Source organism: Littorina saxatilis, linkage group LG3 (assembly GCF_037325665.1).
Source record: "Littorina saxatilis isolate snail1 linkage group LG3, US_GU_Lsax_2.0, whole genome shotgun sequence".
In the NCBI taxonomy this organism is placed as follows: Eukaryota; Metazoa; Mollusca; class Gastropoda; order Littorinimorpha; family Littorinidae; genus Littorina; species Littorina saxatilis.
The window spans coordinates 24,028,021-24,047,969 of record NC_090247.1 but is presented as its reverse complement, the minus strand read 5'-3'; the positions used below and the strand labels follow the sequence as shown (position 1 = coordinate 24,047,969).

Below are 19,949 nucleotides of genomic sequence, written 5' to 3'. Positions count from 1 at the left end.
TCCTTGGCCAACCCCTGTAACAATTACCAAAATTGTCTGTGGGGTTCTCCCAACCGTTCAGTTTGTGTTTACAGCTTACACCCGCTAAGTATAAGTTCAAACTGTTGCTGAAGCACATTGTTGTAAAGACATGTGGAGACGCTGCAAAATGCAATACCGTGATTCTGGTGCGGCCCAGCTCTGGGGTAGCCCAAGAGATTCCCTAAATGCCTCGAACTTTCCTGAATGACCCGAATTTCCCAGCGATGGGACAATAAAGTAATGAAAATGAAAAAAAAAAATGAACCGGTGTACACCTTGTTTATAAGCAGTTTGGGTAGATGGCGCAATAGATTTTTTTCACCAATCTTAGTGGGGAGATAGACATAACCACAGGCAGCAATTATCCACTTTTTTAAACACATAATTTAGAAATGCACCCCCTCCGCTAATTCTCTGTATCCAAATGCCCTCATCTGTACCACAATGGACGAATTCCAAAATAACTCTGTCGGTTTTGTATAAGTTGTGAAAGAATGCATACCGTATTGCTTTTACGTGGACAATCATGCTTTCACAATCCATACAAACCCGACAGAGTTATTCCGTCTAGTCAAGTCACATATTTCAAGAGATCCCACAGAGATTTGTGCTCTTTCCCTTTGTATCGATCTTTTTAAGTCACGGTATTTGCTCTTGTCTGGAACTTTGGCTCTGGAATTCACTATCAAACGCTCTCAGACATTTCATCAGTGTAACGACTTTTGAAGACACACTTTCTTTATTTATTCATTTACTTCTCACTTGGCGTGACTAACTGTTTTAACATATAGACGGGGAATCGAGACGAGGGTGGTGGCGTGTGTGTGTGTGTGTGTGTGTGTGTGTAAAGCGATTCAGAAGAAAACTACTTGACCGATCTTCATGAAACTTTACTAGCACGCGAGTTCCGCCTGAGAATGATATCCCAAACGTGTTTTTTTTCTCTTTTTTTTACTTTTAGTCAAGTTTTGACTAAATGTTTTAACATAGAGGGGGAATCGATACGAGGGTCGTGGTGTATGTGTGTGTGTGTGTGTGTGTGTGTGTGTGTGTGTGTGTGTGTGTCTGTGCGTGTGTGTGTGTGTGTGGAGTGATTCAGACTAAACTACTTGACCGATCTTTATGAAATTTTACATGAGAGTTCCTGGGTATAATATCTCCAGACGTTTTTTCGATAAATGTGATGTCTTTTATGACGTCATATCCGGCTTTTTGTAAAAGTTGAGGCGGCACTGTCACACCTTCATTTTTTTCAATCAAATTGATTGAAATTTTGGCCAAGCAATCTTCGACGAAGGCCAGACTTCGGTATTGCATTTCAGCATGGAGGCTTAAAAATTATTTAATGACTTTGGTCATTAAAAATCTGAAAATTGTAATTAAAATTATTTTGTTATAAAATGATCCAAAATTACTTTTATTTTATTCTTTATTATGTTCTGATTCCAAAAACATATAAATATGTTATATTTGGATTAAAAACAAGCTCTGAAAATTAAAAATATAAAAATTATGATTAAAATTAAATTTTCGAAATCGTTTTAAAAACAATTTCATCTTATTCCTTGTCGGTTCCTGATTCCAAAAACATATAGATATGATATGTTTGGATTAAAAACACGCGCAGAAAGTTAAAACGAAGAGAGGTACAGTAAAGGGTGCTATGCAGCACAGTGCAACCGCTACCGCGCTAAACAGGCTCGTCACTTTCACTGCCTTTTGCACTAGCGGCAGACTACGGTCATTGTGAAAAAATGCAGTGCGTTCAGTTTCATTCTGTGAGTTCCACAGCTTGACTAAATGTAGTAATTTCGCCTTACGCGACTTGTTTATTTTTATAAATGTCTTTGATGACGTCATATCCGCCTTTTCGTGAAAGTTGAGGCGGCACTGTCACACCCTCATTTTTCGATTAAATGGATTAAAACTTTGGTCAACCAATCTTCTATGGGATTGCATTTCAGCTTATTAATGAGTTTGGTCATTAAACATCTGAAAATTCTAATTAACATGAACATTTAAGTAATCGATTCAAAACTAATTTCATTTTTATTCTTAATCATTTCCTGATTCCAAAAGCATATAGATCTGCTATGTTTGGATTAAAAAACAAACTCTGACAGTTAAAAAGAATAGAGAAAAGCGCGCTTTGCTGTGAAGCGCTATACGCTAATGCGCCGCTATATACTGCCAGATTTAATTGTCACTTTCAGTGCGTGGCGCGAACGTTTTACCGCGGCTGCGGAGTATGTAATCGTAACGCTTTTGTGCATTGCGTTAGTGACAAATGCGGTGCGTTCAATTTCAGTCACTGAGAGTTCGACAGATTGACTAAATGTAGTAATTTCGATTCACGCGACTAATTGTTTTACCTTACAAAACTGTCATTAGTTAAATGTCGATTTTAATTGTTTTCATGTCATGTCTCATGTAGTGAATTTGTTAAATCAATTATCCGGCCTTGCTACTTTTCTTTAAATGTATCCCTTAATTCACTGTGTATTTCGTATGTACGCTTTATCAAAGGTACCCTTCAATAAAACAAATCACTCCGTTTGGAACAGCCAAAAGCCCCGCCGCATTCCCTCCCATCCGCACCCCCCCCCCTACACACACACACACACACTCTACCGTTCTTTTCCTCATCAGTTACTGACGAAAGCCATGCAACCCCACCCTCACTCCACCTCCCCACAAACACACACACGCAATGGGTGTTGCGCAGACAAGGCGCTGTGTGTTGTGTTTTTGTGTGTGTTGTGTGTGTGTGTACAGGTGTGTATGTGTTGTGCGCGTGCACGTGTGTGTGTAAGATGTTGAATTTAACATTTTCCCGCGAGAAGTTGGCAACGACGAAAGAGACAACTTGTTTTGCGAGACTGAAAGGTGCACAAACCGCCCGTAACTTCCAATATCACTTTGACCATGCAAGATGGTGGAAGAGATAATTATATACTATGTATATATACAAGTTATCAGTTCACAATGATTGTTGAAAAGTGTCATGACTTCAGCTATAACGCAAAACAAAACACAAAATATTTTCAGAAGCTATGTTTGGGATGCACTTATGGAAATTAAGAATTTTGCAGAGTCCTAAATGATCCTCCTCCCAGGATTATTTTTGTAGTTTAATTTTTTTTTCAATTTGTTTTGAAAGGCCCATTTAAAAAAAAAACACTGTTTAGGGGAGAATGTAACACACACACTCACACACGCAAACGCGCATGCACACACACCAGATATGTATGAACACACAGAGCAAAGCAAACAAGAACACTGAAGGATTTTTAGAGATTTTTTTTTATGTCATTCTCACTACACCATGCAATGCAGTTACAGCAAAGTTTTCAAACTTCATGATTATAATACAGTCCAAAACAAACAAAGAAACATACACAAAAACAAAGAAACGTACACACAAACAAAATCCAGATAGACAAATACAAACACACACACACACAACCTGAATATCATCAACCTAATTTGATTGTCAATGGCAGTTCCTTGGAAGGTGAGAGAAATGATGTTTGTTTGTTTGTGTGTGTGTGTGTGTGTATGTGTGTGTGTAAACATTGAAGAACGTAATAGCGCGCGCGCGTGTGTGTGTGTGTGTGTGTGTGTGTGTGTGTGTGTGTGTGAACAATGAAGAAGGTAATAGCTGAAAGCAAGGTCCAGGGAGAGTAATGGTTCATTGTGGGTAGAGCATCAAACATAATAACAGTATTTGCTGACCCAAGAAAAGAACAGATCTGCAACCCAATTCCACCACCCACGAAGGTGAAACTGGCAAACAAAAACAGCAAAAACATAATTATGCTGAAGTTAAAGGTTTTTGAAACAAAAGTGTTTTTTGAGAAACAAAACAAATACCTCATATTTTGCTAAAAAAACAAAAACAACACTCCCTTGCACACACCCACACCCACTTATTCTTGAAAGATTGTTTTGGAAAACAGTCACACTTTGGTCACAAAAAAAGAGCCATCTATTGCTGGTCGGGTGATGTGAAACAATACAGATGTCGGCACACATAACCCATTGATTGTTGGGTGATGAGTGAAACAATACAGATGTCGGCACACATAACCCATTGATTGTCGGGTGATGTGAAACAATACAGATGTCGGCACACATAACCTATTGATTGTTGGGTGATGAGTGAAACAAGGCAGATGTCGGCACACATAACCCATTGATTGTTGGGTGATGAGTGAAACAATACAGATGTCGGCACACATAACCTATTGATTGTCGGGTGATGTGTGAAACAATACAGATGTCGGCACACATAACCCATTGATTGTTGGGTGATGAGTGAAACAAGGCAGATGTCGGCACACATAACCCATTGCTGGTCGGGTGATGTGAAACAATACAGATGTCGGCACACATAACCCATTGCTGGTCGGGTGATGTGAAACAATACAGATGTCGGCACACATAACCCATTGATTGTTGGGTGATGAGTGAAACAATACAGATGTCGGCACACATAACCCATTGCTGGTCGGGTGATGTGAAACAATACAGATGTCGGCACACATAACCCATTGATTGTTGGGTGATGAGTGAAACAAGGCAGATGTCGGCACACATAACCCATTGCTGGTCGGGTGATGATTGAATTACAACTTTCTTAAAGGTGCACTCCAGCTGTCTCCTTCCCGACTAAGTGATCACCTTCACCCACCAACACACAATCATTATGTCGAGGATTGTTCAAGTCATAAGAGCACCTTTCTTCTTCTTCTTCTTTATTCATGGGTTGAAATTCCCACATTCACTCATGTTTTTGCCACGAGTGGATTTTTACGTGTAGGACTGTTTTTACCCTGCCATTCAGGCAGCCATACGCCGATTCCGGGTGAAGCCTGCTGGGTATTTTTGTGTTTCTATAACCCACCGAACTCTGACATGGATTACAGGATCGCACATGGTCTTGTGCTTGCGTGTACACACGAAGGGGGATAAGGCACTAGCAGGTCAGCATATAAGTTGACCTGAGAGATCGGAAAAACATGATCTCCACCCTTCTTAACCCACTAGGCGACCGCAGCCGGGATTTAAACTCACGACCTTCCGATGTCTTATCTCCTAGGCCACTGCGCCCGTCGAGCACCTTTCAATTTTAACACATGGCAAACGCCAATAGCCTGGCTGCTTGCAATGCATTAGGACATTAATTGTTGTTATTAACTGTATCCGTGACACCACTGTCCACCTGCTAAATTTGATTCCGCAAAAACAAAAAAAATCACATTCACATTCACAGACTGCACAAAGCACAACTGCCAAAAAATGGTATCTTTCAAGGCTGTGATTTCTGTGACACTGAAGTAGCTTGAATAGCTTCAATAAATCAGAACACTTTGGCGAGAAGTTCTGGGCACAACGATTCATAACTTCCCTGCGTTGATACATTTGTATATTTTGACTCCAGGTCCAACTGACCGCTTGTCTGGGAACAACACTGCAAAAACATCACAAATCATGCCTTCCATGTCTGACTCTTAGTATTGTGTGTGTGGCAAGGACTGCAAAGATTACTCCCTGAAGCAAAAACTCTGCCACAGTTAAAGGCTCCCCTGTCAATAATGACCATCCACAAGGCTCTGCCATTGGTAGTTAGTTAGTTAGTTAGTTAGTTCATTGTTGCTTTTTGGGTCCAGCGGACCATATAGGCCAAATCAGGACCCCACAAGTTTAACATTACACATATTTAAATTAAACCAATTTTACTGAACAAAATTAGAGCCATTGGTAGTCAGTCCATATGCTGTCTATAATGACCATCCCAGGGGTCTGACCACAAGTGACTGTTATAGACAGGTGGTTGCTGTGGAAAGATGAATTATGTATATGTATAGGTTACAACACGAGTGGTTTTTTATATGGCTTGTATTTCAGTCAAGACCCAGCGGATGAATATCATCGGGAGACACGAGCCTTTGGCGAGTGGCTCTCGATTGATATTCCCGCTGGGTCTTGACTGAAATACAAGCCATATAAAAAACCACGAGTGTTGTAATCTGTATATCCCATTCTACCATCAAACACAAAGTGTAGACTACTAGCGGCACTTTTGCGATCTGTGGAGTGTGAAACAGTGTTTTCAGCGAGACATGGCCTTTTTGCAACCTTAAACTAAGTGACCGTCGCTGAAAAAATAAAACGAATGAGTGCATCTATAAGTACGCGGTAACACTACTTTCAGACCGTTTAAAAGCGTTAAGTAAAGGTTCATAAGTTGCAAGAAAGTAATGAAGTCGTATAGAAATCCATTTAGTTGAAGCGCACAATTCTTTTGCGTTTCAGGTCGGCGGAACGGGGAAACCGGTTTGGCCCCCATTTGGCTTACTCGACTCGATTCAGAATCGATTCCACGTTGTTTTTTTCGAACGCATTATTATACAATTAGTCTTATTGACAGAGAAGCAAATTTTAGGGAACACATATGTAGATTTAACCATTTGCTCCCTATTTGAAATGTATCTACATGATAAACTGTTTTGCGAGTGTGTTTGCATGAACCTAAACTGGTATTGATGCGATGAAAACAGGACCCAAGTCTGTCACCGCCGCTTGATTGCATTTTGAAAGAATATGACTGGATTACGGAAAAATACACACATGTTAAGTTCTTAGATACCTTCATCGCCAATGTGGACTTACTGCAGAGCCAGGCAAAAGAGTAGACTTGCTCGCAAAACACGTGAAACAGCTGATGATAGCGAAGCCCAACCGTGCCAGGTAAGGACGGTCTGACAGATTCTCAAAAGTCGTCTGCTAACGAAGCAAGGGGAGGGTACTCGTGTTTTTGTTTTGGTTCGCTAGCATCTGGTTATCTTGTAAGTTGAATGTTCGTTTTTTCCCACCTGCATTGCTTTCATAATGAAAGAAACGTTTGCTTATTGCATCTCATACATCAGATCAGTTCTGAGATTCATTTTTGCGTGCAACTGATATGGTTTTCTGAGCCGTGCAATACGATTTTGGAACTTCATACAAATGTGTCACATTGTTCGGCGCGAGGTCAAAGGTCGGGAGCAAAGTAGTTCTTCGCCCAAATCGGAATCTGCACTATCATATATTTTTTTGAGTCCATGATGTATTTATTGAGCTATAAAAATACAACATATATACCCATACTGAAGTAACAGAGACAAAGAAGGGAGGTCATGGGATATATATATATATATATATATATATATTAGAGAAAGAAAAAAACACTATTCCAAGTTCCTTTGGAGTTCCTTTGGAGTGGTTGTTGTTGACAGGTGGTCGTTATCGAGAGGTGGTCGCTAGTGCAGGTTTTGACTGTATCACAAATCATGTCTTCCCTGTCTGACTGTCGGTATTGTGTCTGCAGCTATGAAGGTGAAGATTGCCCTTAAGGCAAAGGTTTTGACTGTATCACAAATCATGTCTTCCCTGTCTGACTGTCGGTATTGTGTCTGCAGCTATGAAGGTGAAGATTGCCCTTAAGGCAAAGGTTTTGACTGTATCACAAATCATGTCTTCCCTGTCTGACTGTCGGTATTGTGTCTGCAGCTATGAAGGTGAAGATTGCCCTTAAGGCAAAGGTTCTGCCACTGTATCACAAATCATGCCTTCCCTGTCTGACTGTCGATATTGTGTCTGCGGCGATGACTGAGAAGATTGCCCTTTAAAGCAAAGGATCTGCCACAGGTCTGACACTGGTATGGTTTCTCTCCAGTGTGCACTTTGCTATGCATAGCAAGAGACCCACTGTTATTGTAACGGGCTGGACATAGCTTGCACTGGTACGGTTTCTCACCTGAAACAGTGAAAGAATAAAGTATATTTCATATAGATATATATATATATATAATTTATGACCTCCTTTGCTCATGACGTAATTCGTCCGCATTCTGGCGTCAATCTAATATATTTAGCCTATAGTATATATTACCCGCTATTACGAGCTAGTCGTGTGACAGAGAGTTTTCTTGCACACAGCCGGAGTGAAACAGCAGCAGTCGAGTGTGCAAGAAAACTCTCTGTCACACGACTAGCTCGTAATGGCGATTATGTCTCACAGCTTCAACAGAGGAGAGAACAAACACGTTTTGCGTACTCACGCTTGATAAACCTAAACACAGGAGCAGCCATTGTGGAGAGATCTACTTTTTGACGAAAGTGACCGAACAACTATAAATGACGTCTTGGTATATATGTGAATGACGTCACAGTCATCGTCACAGTCTGTATCTTTTGAAGCATCGCAATCTTCATGACGTCTTTCTGTGTCTGCATCCGCGAAATGTTTGTTCTTTCCGGGATCTTTGTCATCTATGTCTGAACTCTGTCCTTATAGTGTCAGACTAACTTTCCAAGGGCAGCTAAATTCGCGTATGGAAACAGTACTGTCGTCTGGGATGCCGTTTTCAGTATTCTGAGCGTTGAAGAATGTGTAAAGAGAAGAAACGATAACAGCAGGAGAAATAAAAGTTGTGTGTGCATTTTGGGGTTTTTGGGGGGACGATTTCGAGTTTGAATCCGTTCTTGCACATGCTCCAAAGCGTGTAACATACAATCTTGCACACGTTTGCTTTAGTAGTGGCAAAGAAGGCAAAGCGTGTGACATATATATTCCATATATATATATTAGCACATTCCAAGGGATGCGTGCTGGGAATTTTCATGTTTCTAAAACCCACTCAACTCTGACATGGATTACAGGATAATTTTTGTGCATACCTGGTCTTGTGCTTGCTTTTACACACAAAGAGGAATAAGGCACTAGCAGGCCTGCACATAAGTTGACCTGGGAGATAAGTAAAATCTCCACGCTTATCCCACTAGGTGCGACTGGAATTCAAACCCCCCAACCTTCCACATGGAAGGCCCACATCCTCACCACTGAAATTTTAACTTCGTGTTCGTCTACTGGGGTCTTTTAGAAGAGTCTGCACAAAGATGATTGGCAAATCAATCTTTCGCCAAATCCAGGGTCGAAACCCCCACTACAGGTAATAAACTAATATATATATTGACATACTGGTTTTAAAGGAAGCATGCTGCACACTCAATTATAATTTATATCCTCAAGCATGATCAAAAGGCGACAGAACAAAATGGCACAAGCTCTCACCAGTGTGGATTCTCATGTGTAGTTTTAGGTGTGACGGCTGGAAGAAACGTTTGGCACACACCTCGCAGACATATCTCCGTCCTGAGTGAATACGCTTATGCCTTCTCAAGCTGGTTAGCGACTTGTAAGACTTGTCGCACTGCTTGCATGCGTAAGGTTTGAGCGTACTGTGAGTCAGCAAATGGTCTTTGAAATTCATACCACGGGAAGTAGCGTAGCCACAGACGTTGCACAGGTAGTTTTTTTCTCCTGTATGAACAGTGAAGTGTACTCTGTAGTTCTTCATGGACGCCAGAGTAGCGGCACAGACGGTGCAGGTGAAGGGGGGTTTATCATCTCCGGTACAAACATGATCAGACACAGAAAAGGCCACGGGAAGTTTCTTCTTGCAGACAGGGCACTGCGCAGTGGGGAAGGGGTGAGAGCGAAGGTGACACATCATCAGCCTGAAGGATTTGAAAGGCGAGTCACAGAGGAAGCACTTGAACATAAGTGGTACAGTTTCCTCCCTCCTCTGTTCGTCGTGTTTACAGTCTTCTCCTCGAGGCGTGACTTTACGTACACTCTTGGGCTGGTTGGACAATGTTGAACGCAGTGGAAATGTGCTATGGTCATCCATGCACTTCATGCCCGTCATGTGTTTGTCTGTTTGCTGAAATGTGTCTTTCCTTCCGCTCTGTCTGACTGAAGTCTCAGAGCGGCCTGAAAAAGCCGAAGACACAGGAGCTTCACTTTGAACATTGGTGTATTCCACTCCCCTTGACACAACACTGGCTGCACAAAATGGCCCTGGAACATTGTGGGTGAGTTGTGTGGGAAATGGAGCTGGGGCATGGATGTTGTGCTTTGTTCCACACAGCACTTTCTCCCTCACACCAGTCCTCCCCTCTTCAACACATTGCAGCTTTGTCACGTCAACAGCAGTATCTGTCACAGGTCTGACAGGTGAGTCCTGCCTGGAAGCCACTGGCACCTGATCACTGACTGCAAGTGACGATAGCTGTTGTCTGGTGATTGTGGACAAGAATAGCTGTTCACTGGATATTGCGGGCGAGGATAGCTGCTGATTGTTAATTGCAGGCATAGAGAGCTGTTCATTAGTATCAAACCAAGGCCTCTCTGTCTTCACACTGGACACAGGTAGCTGTCTACTAGAACTCACTGGACCAGAACTTCCAGATTCAAGGTCACTGGATTGTAGCGCAGCTTCTAATCCCAAACAAGCAGCACCAAGTTTGAAGAATAACGAAGAACCAGACGGAATCTCTGAGCGGGGAGATCCATTCGCTGTTGAAACAGATGCAGGAAACATGAACCCAATGGCTGTGGAAACGGGTGTAACTTGCGGTCTGCTGCCATCTTCTGTCCAACCCAGTCCCAATGTTTTCTGGTGCCTGTAATCAACAGTCGGTTGGCCCCTTCCCAGCTGGCTCAAGTCGGCGGCCTCAGCACGCCCAGTTCTAGGTGATACGTTGCTGGTATAAGGAAGCCTGTCACTTTCTCCATCACTCATGTCAAGCTCCACACCCCCAGTGTCACACACTTCATCGCAGTCATCACACATTGTGTCCGATCTTTCACAGTGTTCATCCACTTCAACACTTTCCATCTCAGGCAGTTTGTTGCTTTCATCAGCAACTGTTGCATGTTTTTCGTTGCTGTCATGACACGCTGCTTCACACATCTCTTTAACTGTGACAGATGAAAGAAAGGTTGAAAGCAGTGAAGTCACGGGCTGATTTGAATGATGGGTTGGCACGCGGTAGGAGGACGGCTGTTGGGGGGATCCCTGTTGAGAATGTTCGTCTTTAGCAGCAATGTGAAAGCATTTGGAACAGTAGACTAAGAGGCTCAGTGGGAAGTCACAAGCAGCACAAACATCACTTCTCAGTGATTTTTCATAACTGCAAAAAGATAAATTAACCTTTAAATGCGCACAAATAATGTAGACACACAGAGACACAAGTCGTTGAAATATTAGCCTGTAATATCACATGCCGTTGAAATATTAGCCTGTGATGTCACATGTCCTTGAAATATTAGCCTGTAATGTCACATGTCATTGAACTACATGTATTAGCTTGTAATGTCACATGTCGATGAAATATTAGCCTGTTGTGTCACATGTCGTTGAACTATTTGCCCGTAATTTGTTTGTTTGTTTGCTTAACGCCCAGCCGATTAGCCCGTAATGTCACATGTCGTTGAACTATTAGCCTGTAATGTCACATGTCGTTGAACTATTATTAGCCTGTAATGTCGTTGAAATGAAAGCCTGTAGTGTCACATTTCTGGCTAACCCAAATACTGACTTTACATGTAGTCATTGATCCAAACGACAAAAATGAACTAACCATTTGAGGAGACAAGTTGCAAGCTGAGCGTTGTTCCAGTCGTGGTTCTCTCTGATGATCTGCCACGTGTGGAATGTGTCGTTGGAGGCGCAGAAAGAGATGCACGTGTCGGACTCTCTGTGCACGCTGTCAGCCTCCTCTGGTTCCTCCTGTCTCCTCCTCCCTGTCTGGCTCATACACTGCACAGTGAAAGGTGACACATGTTGGAAGGTCAGTAAACAAGATACAGTGGAATCCCCCTTCTAAGACCCTCCAATCTAAGACTCCCTCCCAATATACAATGGAATCCCCCTTCTTCTTCTTCTTCTGCGTTCTTGGGCTGAAACTGCCACGTACACTCGTGTGGTTTTTTTGCACGAGTGGAATTTTACGTGTATGACTGTTATTTACCCCGCCATTTAGGCAGCCATACGCCGTTTTCGGAGGAAGCATGCTGGGTATTTTCGTGTTTCTATAACCCACTGAACTCTGACATGGATTACAGGATCTTTTTCGTGCGCACTTGGTCTTGTGCTTGCGTGTACACACGGGGGTGTTCGGACACCGAGGAGAGTCTGCACACAAAGTTGACTCTGAGAAATAAATCTCTCGCCGAACATGGGGACGAACTCACGCTGACAGCGGCCAACTGGATACAAATCCAGCTCGCTACCGACTGAGCTATATCCCCGCCCTAATCCCCCTTCCAAGACCCTCCAATCTAAGACTCCCTCCCTTACATACCCTGTTTTCTACGATTTTTCATTCCTGACGTCTGTAGGTTTACTCAAATTTTATCCGCAAGGATAACTTTTTCAACAAAATATCGACCAGTACGTCTGACTGGAAGCTGAATTTATTTGCAGTATTTTCAGATTTAATCATTTATATTTTGAATACATGTTTATCTCTTTTTTAAGAGCCTATTTTCTCAAATTTTAGAGGTCTTAAAAGATGGGTTCTAATGTAGTCCTTAAACCAATTTCGCTTGTATGGGGGCAACATGTTGGAGTCGTCCCAATTTTTCTTAAAGGGGGGGGGGGGGGGGGGGGGCAGGGGCGGATCAGTTGCTTTGTAAGGGGGGGTGCACTTTGAATCGAAAGTGAATGTGATGGGCGCTTTGCGCCTGAATTTGCTAGGGGGGTCCGGGGGCATGCTCCCCTGGAAAATGTTTGGGCCCAAAGAAGCAAAATGGTGCCATCTGGTGCCATTTGAACTTAGAAATGGTCATAGAATCAGCTTTCCAATTTTTTTATTTTTTTTTGCTGGACTGAGGGGCGGTTTGCTGGACTGAGGGGCGGTGCACCTGCACCCTGTGCACCCCCCTCGTCCGCCCCTGGGGGGGGGGGGGGGGGGGGACCATTTCAGTATCGCTGACATCCAGAAATTACAAAAAGAGAACAAAAATAGCGATTTAAGTGCTATGAAGGATTATAAAAACAAAATAAAACAAAGTGGAAAAAGAGACAGTGACAAAAGGTCAGGTGTCATGTCTACTGTCCCGAATGACACACGATTGCTGACATTTCACCATTGCCAAAAGAATAAACAAATAAGAAATAGGTAGAAAATGAATGTGAAAACTGACTTTGATTGTTGATCAATATTTTCTATACCACTAACAAATAATCTACTTACACATAGCTGTTTGGCATATGTATGTTGCATGGGACACACTGACATGAAAGTGGAAGATGTTTTTCCCTCTAGAGAAACTACATATCAAGTTACACTTTTTGTGCTCTTCCATTCCAGTTGGCAATCAATTGTTAACGCATGTTATTAGAAAAAATAGAACGAAAACAGATTAGATAGAATGAAAAATGTACTGGTGATGTCATTTGGGACATACTGACATGAAAACGTCACCTTTTGTCATTGTCTCAAAACCAATAATTCCCCTTTCAAGCCAATCAAGGCCCCATGATTTAAGACATAGCTCTTCCCTACAGACCCTTTTTTTTATCACATTGTCTGGTCATAACTCTTCTTACATTCCACATTTCAAATTTCAAATGACACGATTGCTTCATTAACACAGGGTTTCATTTACTAGTGCGCCCAGCGCCATTGGCGCATTAACTCTGAAAATGTCCTATCAATATTCCCTTCAGTGCGTCAAAGGGCGCATTGAGATTACGCACCACTGAGCCACCAAATGTACACTTTACATCGGATTACACACACACACACACACACACACACACACACACACAGATAACACAATATAGCGGCAAATTCTCAGATGACACCATTTTGCATCTTTGGTCAAAAACATGTACAGGCCTCCTTTGTGCGCCTTGCCTTCGACTATGTCCCATCGGAAATTGGTTGAGGGGGACAAATGTCCCATTGCCTTTTTCTCCCAGGCTAAACCCTGTTGACCAAACTCTTCTTACATCCCACATTTCCAATAAGCCGAGTTCGATTATGCCTCTCACCTGCACATTATCCTGTGTTGGCAGCAGGCACATTTCTATTTCTCTAACGAGTTTGGCACAGAACGCTATTTTGTCAGCGTAACTAAAAAAGAACGGCAGGATAGCACGAAGAGCAATCAGGTGTTTGCCTTGGCTGTTTGTGCACACAGAGTTCTTGGTATGTCTGAAAGTGGCCAACATGTTGTCTTTTCGCACAGGAAAAGGAGCAGGACTGTTGTCGCAGAGTGTCTGATAAAAGTCTTTGAAAGATACCCAGGCGTTGTCGTCTCTCCTGACGATGTACAGGTGACGCAGGGAGGGGATGTTTCTCAGAGACTCCATCAGGGCTGGTTATAGGGCTGCAGCCAGTGTAGGGCAACTGGACAAAAAGAGTTGTTCACCATTCAGTGTATTGAAAGTTTAGTTGGTATGACTCGTAATGTTGTGTGTGTGTGTGTCTGTGTGTGTGTGTGTGTGTGTGTGTGTGTGTGTGTGTGTGTGTGCGCCTTTGTGTGTCTTTGTCTGTGTTTGTGTGTGCATCTGTGTGTGTGTGTGTAAGTTAACGATTCCGCATGGAAAGAGGCAGGATAACAAAAAGTATGCAGCATCTAATGACGGAAAACTGCAGCCTGAAAATAACACTGTATTGACAAAATCAGATTTCCACAAGACTGATCTTTAATCAGATTTCCACAAGACTGATCTTTGTTCAAGAGTAAATTCATTCACAGTCATAGTACACAAACTTTACAGTCCAACAGACATACCTTCAGTGAACAGCACTATTATCACCATAAGCTTTCAGTGCAACTTTTTGATGAAGAATCTCCACAAGAGTGCCTTTTTAGAAACATTCCAATGCCTTCTGGCACTTGGGCTAAACAAGCCCCCGCCCCTAATAGAGCACTGCCAGCCATGGAAACCAGAGATTTTGGTCTCTATCTTTGTGATGGACACTGGTCATGCAATGGGTCAATCTCCAGAACTGGGTAGCAGGGGATTTTATGTTTTATGTCTGATCTTTGAATATTCCACCGAGACATTTTTTCTAACAATATATATTTAGTTACTACAGTATAGAAGTTGATTTTATTAAAAAAAGAAGTCGCGTAAGGCCTAAAAAAAAAATAGGTGTGGTTACGGTAACCCGACCTACCCTATTTTTAGGGGCCGACCCTATAACTTTTTATTACATTTGTCACAACAACAAACAAACAAACAAACAAAAAACGAGTGCAGAAAACGCAATGAAAGCGAAATCGCCCGAGTCGCACACTTATTTCCCTGTCAAGTTGGTTTAATTTGTACACATTAGAAAAAAAAGTTAAAAAAAAAGAAAAAGTGATTGCCTACCTTCCTACCCTATTTATTTTGGCTATGTTACCGTAACCACACCTATTTTTTTTTGTTGCCTAAGGCGAAAATACAACATTTAGTCAAGTAGCTGTCGAACTCACAGAATGAAACTGAACGCAATGCAACGCAGCAAGACCGTATACTCGTAGCATCGTCAGTCCACCGCTCATGGCAAAGGCAGTGAAATTGACAAGAAGAGCGGGGTAGTAGTAGTTGCGCTGAGAAGGATAGCACGCTTTTCTGTACCTCTCTTCGTTTTAACTTTCTGAGCGTGTTTTTAATCCAAACATATCATATCTATATGTTTTTGGAATCAGGAACCGACAAGGAATAAGATAAAAGTGTTTTTAAATTGATTTCGAAAATTTAATTTTGATCATAATTTTTATATTTTTAATTTTCAGAGCTTGTTTTTAATCCAAATATAACATATGTATATGTTTTTGGAATCAGAAAATGATGGAGAATAAGATGAACGTAAATTTGGATCGTTTTGTGAAAAAAATTTTTTTTTTTACAATTTTCAGATTTTTGATGACCAAAGTCATTAATTAATTGTTAAGCCACCAAGCTGAAATGCAATACCGAAGTCCGGGCTTCGTCGGAGATTACTTGACCAAAATTTCAACCAATTTGGTTGAAAAATGAGAGCGTGACAGTGCCGCCTCAACTTTCACGAAAAGCCGGATATGACGTCATCAAAGACATTTAGGCCAAACAAAAAAAAAGGTCTGTTTACGGTAACCCGACCTACCCTATTTTTAGGGGCCGATCCTATAACTTTTTATTAAATTTGTAAAAAAAAAAAAAAAAAAAAAAAAAAAACCGAGTGCAAAAATCGCCATGAAAGCGAAAGCGCCCGTGTCGCACACTTATTTCCCTGTCAAGTAGGTTTAATTTGTACACATTAGAAAAAAAAGTAAAAAAAAAAAAAAAAGTGATTGCCTACCTACCTACCCTATTTTTTTTGGCTATGTTACCGTAAACAGACCTATTTTTTTTTTTGGCCTTATCAAAAAAATGAAAAAGACGTCTGAGGATATCATACCCAGGAACTCTCATGTCAAATTTCATAAAGATCGGTCCAGTAGTTTAGTCTGAATCGCTCTACACACACACACAGACAGACAGACAGACACACACACACACACACACACACATACACCACGACCCTCGTAAAACATTTAGTCAAAACTTGACTAAATGTAAAAAGAAAAAAAAGAGGCTGAGACAGAAGATAAGGAATACTTGCAGTTGCATAGATTACAGCTGCTGATGTCGCTGTTACCCCCCCCCCCCCCCTACACACACACTCTGTACCCCCCCCCCCCCCCCCCCCACTGGCACTCGCTCCCCCCCTCCAACACACAGGTATCTTCAGCAACAACCTCCCCACACCCTCAGCATCCTGACTGGAGTAAGACACAGGACAAATAAAAGAATGCACGTGCGCTTCGCTAGCCTGTGCTGTCTCACCACACAAAGACATTCCAGCACTCACTTTACCTCCCACCGTCAATTCACAGCCCGACGTGTAGTTAACGAACATAAAGTTTACACAATGAAATGAAAGTCAACATTATCGCCAATCATGAAGACTTTGCATCAGGTGCAACCCACTCCTACACGTGCGGTTCTTTCACTCTCAGTCTGCAAAGTTTGGTACACAGTGCCCGCAGCATCCTTGAATTTCAATTTGGGACACTGTCTTGAACGCTACGAACTTTCGCTGCTTTGGTGTTGTTAGGCAGGAAGTTCATCCTAGAACTATGCACAACCTAAGGATCCGATCAAACTGCAATCACATAATTTGCAATTCATTGTCGAAGCGAACATTAAAAGCTTTGAAAACGAATACTGTTGTATGCACTTACCCCGTCGCCAAACACAGCTGAATCAGTGAATGAAGAACGATAACCCACATCTCGCGCTTGTCTGCGAAGAAATCAAGTTACTTCCCTTCATTATGCAAATGTCGTAGGGCGGATGGTGGTGGAAAGAGCGAAGGGAGCCCTGGGAATGTTGATAGTGTGCCCAGAGATATGACGGCTTACTTGTGCCAAAACCTGGAGTTACCCATTATCACGTGATAATTACTAATTAACGCTGTCATTTACTGTTTTCACTCGTTAGTTACTCATTTTCACGGGATAATTAGTAATTTTCACGGGAAAATGACTAATTTTTGGCTCACGAAGTGTAGCCTATGCGATGCTAACTTTTGTCTGTCTGTGCGTGCGTGCGTGCGTGCGTATGTATGTATGTATGTATGTCTGTGGTAGAAACTTTAACATTTGAAGACGTCATATTACATTGACGTCACATTATGACGTCCGAGGGTTAGACGTCACGCGATGGAATTACTGAAAGTCTCGGTGATTGTTATTTTGAGCGGGCCGAGACTATTAATTTTGGCAGTCGTGTCCATGTAAGTAGGCTACATGCAGACAGACAGATCTAGATCTAGTGTCTCGCTTTCTTGCACAGTTTCACCTATGCTCTTTCTGTGTGTGTGTGTGTGTGTGTGTGTGTGTGTGTGTGTGTGTGTGTGTGTGTGTGTGTGTGTCACTGTGTGTGTGTATGTGTGTGTGTACTGTGTGTGTGTATGTGTGACGGAGTGATTGAGTTTGTGTTACTGTTTGTCGATTTCTTACGTGAGCCTTGAAGGCTTCGCCTCTTGTTAGCTTTGACACTAGCAATCCGTCAGGAAGTGAACCAAAACTAAAAATTAGTAATTAACAGGTGAAAGTTAGTAATTTTCCCGGGAAAATTAGTAATTAACACGTGAAAATGGTAATTATCAAGGGAAAATTACTAATTTTCCCTTAATAATTACAATTATGAGGCTTTGGCACAAGTAAGCCCTATGACGGCTTACTAGTGCCAAAACCTGGGGTTACCCATTATCCCGTGATAAATACTAATTAACGCTGTCAGTTACTGTTTTCACCTGTTAGTTACTCATTTTCACGGGAAAGTTACTAATTTTTAGTTTTGGCACTAGCAATCCGTCAGGAAGTGAGCCAAAACTAAAAATGAGTAATTAACAGGTGAAAATTAGTAATTTTCCCGGGAAAATTAGTAATAAACACGTGAAAATGGTAATTATCAAGGGAAAATTGATAATTACAATTATGAGGTTTTGGCACTAGTAAGCCGTCATAAAAGGCCTGACTGAACAAAGTCAAAGTACTGTGTGACTCATCCAGACATTACTTTCAATTAATGACTATCTCGATCGTGGTTTCAAGAAAGTACTCTACTATCTGTGACACTGATATAATGCAGAACAGTGCCAACCAGCACCACCAGCTTCCAAGACACTTGCTAGTAGCGTTTCTGTGTCCTCAGCCACTGCAACCGCGACTCTTGTGAAAACAGTCTAAGAACAGTTCCTATCACCCTTGGTGCTGATAATATAATATCTTTTGTGGTTGTAGGTTATCCTATATTACTTAGTAAGAAGTGACACTATCTTCAAGGTTTGTACAGTGTGTTATACTTGTTTTACAAAAGAGAGGGGATGTAGTACTATCAACTGTGCCACCACCCAGCCTCTCCTGGCTGTTATCTCTCAGACCTCTTCCCACGGGTCTGGTATCATCAGTTAGAATAAGAGTACATTGTGCGCCCTAAACTTCTTGCAGCACAGCATCCTTATGCTAATGAGTTTCACTCTGTGCTCAGCTCTGTTACTTTATGCTGCTTATATATCTTATGCTCTATACTTTAAAGTGATAGACATTCATCTGATGTTATACTGATGTGGCTGCGAGTGTGACCCTACGATAGCCTCCGAATACAAACACCTAAACACCATACTATGTACAAGCACAGCTGAGTAAACTTTCAAAGAAACATGGATCAATTCAGACAGTTCATCATTTTAATTTTACAATCCAAAGAAAATTACACGAAAACTCGTGACATAATAGCCATTGAAGTAAAAAAGAAAGAAAACAAGTCGCGTAAGGCGAAAATACAACATTTAGTCAAGCTGTCGAACTCACAGAATGAAACTGAACGCAATGCAATTTTTCAGCAAGACCGTATGCTCGTAGCATCGTCAGTCCACCGCTCATGGCAAAGGCAGTGAAATTGACAAGACGAGCGGGGTAGTAGTTGCGCTAAAGAAGGATAGCACGCTTTTCTGTACCTGTCTTCGTTTTAACTTTCTGAGCGTGTTTTTTAATCCAAACATATCATATCTATATGTTTTTGGAATCAGGAACCGACAAGGAATAAGATGAAAGTGTTTTTAAATTGATTTCGAAAATTTAATTTTGATCATAATTTTTATATTTTTAATTTTCAGAGCTTGTTTTTAATCCAAATATAACATATTTATATATTTTTGGAATCAGAAAATAATGAAGAATAAGATGAACGTAAATTTGGATCGTTTTATAATTTTTATTTTTTTTTTACAATTTTCAGATTTTTAATGACCAAAGTCATTAATTAATTTTTAAGCCACCAAGCTGAAATGCAATACTGAAGTCCGGCCTTCGTCGAAGATTGCTTGGCCAAAATTTCAATCAATTTGATTGAAAAATGAGGGTGTGACAGTGCCGCCTCAACTTTTACAAAAAGCCGGATATGACGTCATCAAAGACATTTATCGAAAAAATGAAAAAAACGTCATTGACCGCAATGAGAAGTATTGTTCAGCAGAGGTTTCAGTTCGTGACACCTGCCTTT

General features: G+C 41.5%; 1 protein-coding gene across 1 annotated transcript; it reads right to left on the bottom strand.

The window, feature by feature from the left end:
* Nucleotides 1–7,224: 7,224 nt before the first annotated feature.
* Nucleotides 7,225–14,245, bottom strand: LOC138961930 (uncharacterized). Its single transcript, XM_070333610.1, has 4 exons — nt 13,914–14,245; nt 11,494–11,672; nt 9,140–11,043; nt 7,225–7,822 (listed from the first exon to the last, which is right to left on the bottom strand). Exons 1-4 carry the CDS (start codon nt 14,232–14,234, stop codon nt 7,629–7,631), a joined length of 2,598 nt encoding a protein of 865 aa, XP_070189711.1. The 5' UTR covers nt 14,235–14,245; the 3' UTR covers nt 7,225–7,628.
* Nucleotides 14,246–19,949: the final 5,704 nt, after the last annotated feature.

Excerpts from the sequence above, each read along its gene's own strand:
- LOC138961930 (XM_070333610.1), bottom strand. The coding sequence starts at position 14,234 with ATGGAGTCTCTGAGAAACATCCCCTCCCTGCGTCACCTGTACATCGTC. Across the intron at positions 11,673-13,913 it reads CAACACAGGATAATGTGCAG|TGTATGAGCCAGACAGGGAG; the intron begins GTGAGAGGCATA and ends TTCACTGTGCAG. Across the intron at positions 11,044-11,493 it reads GCAACTTGTCTCCTCAAATG|TTATGAAAAATCACTGAGAA; the intron begins GTTAGTTCATTT and ends ATCTTTTTGCAG.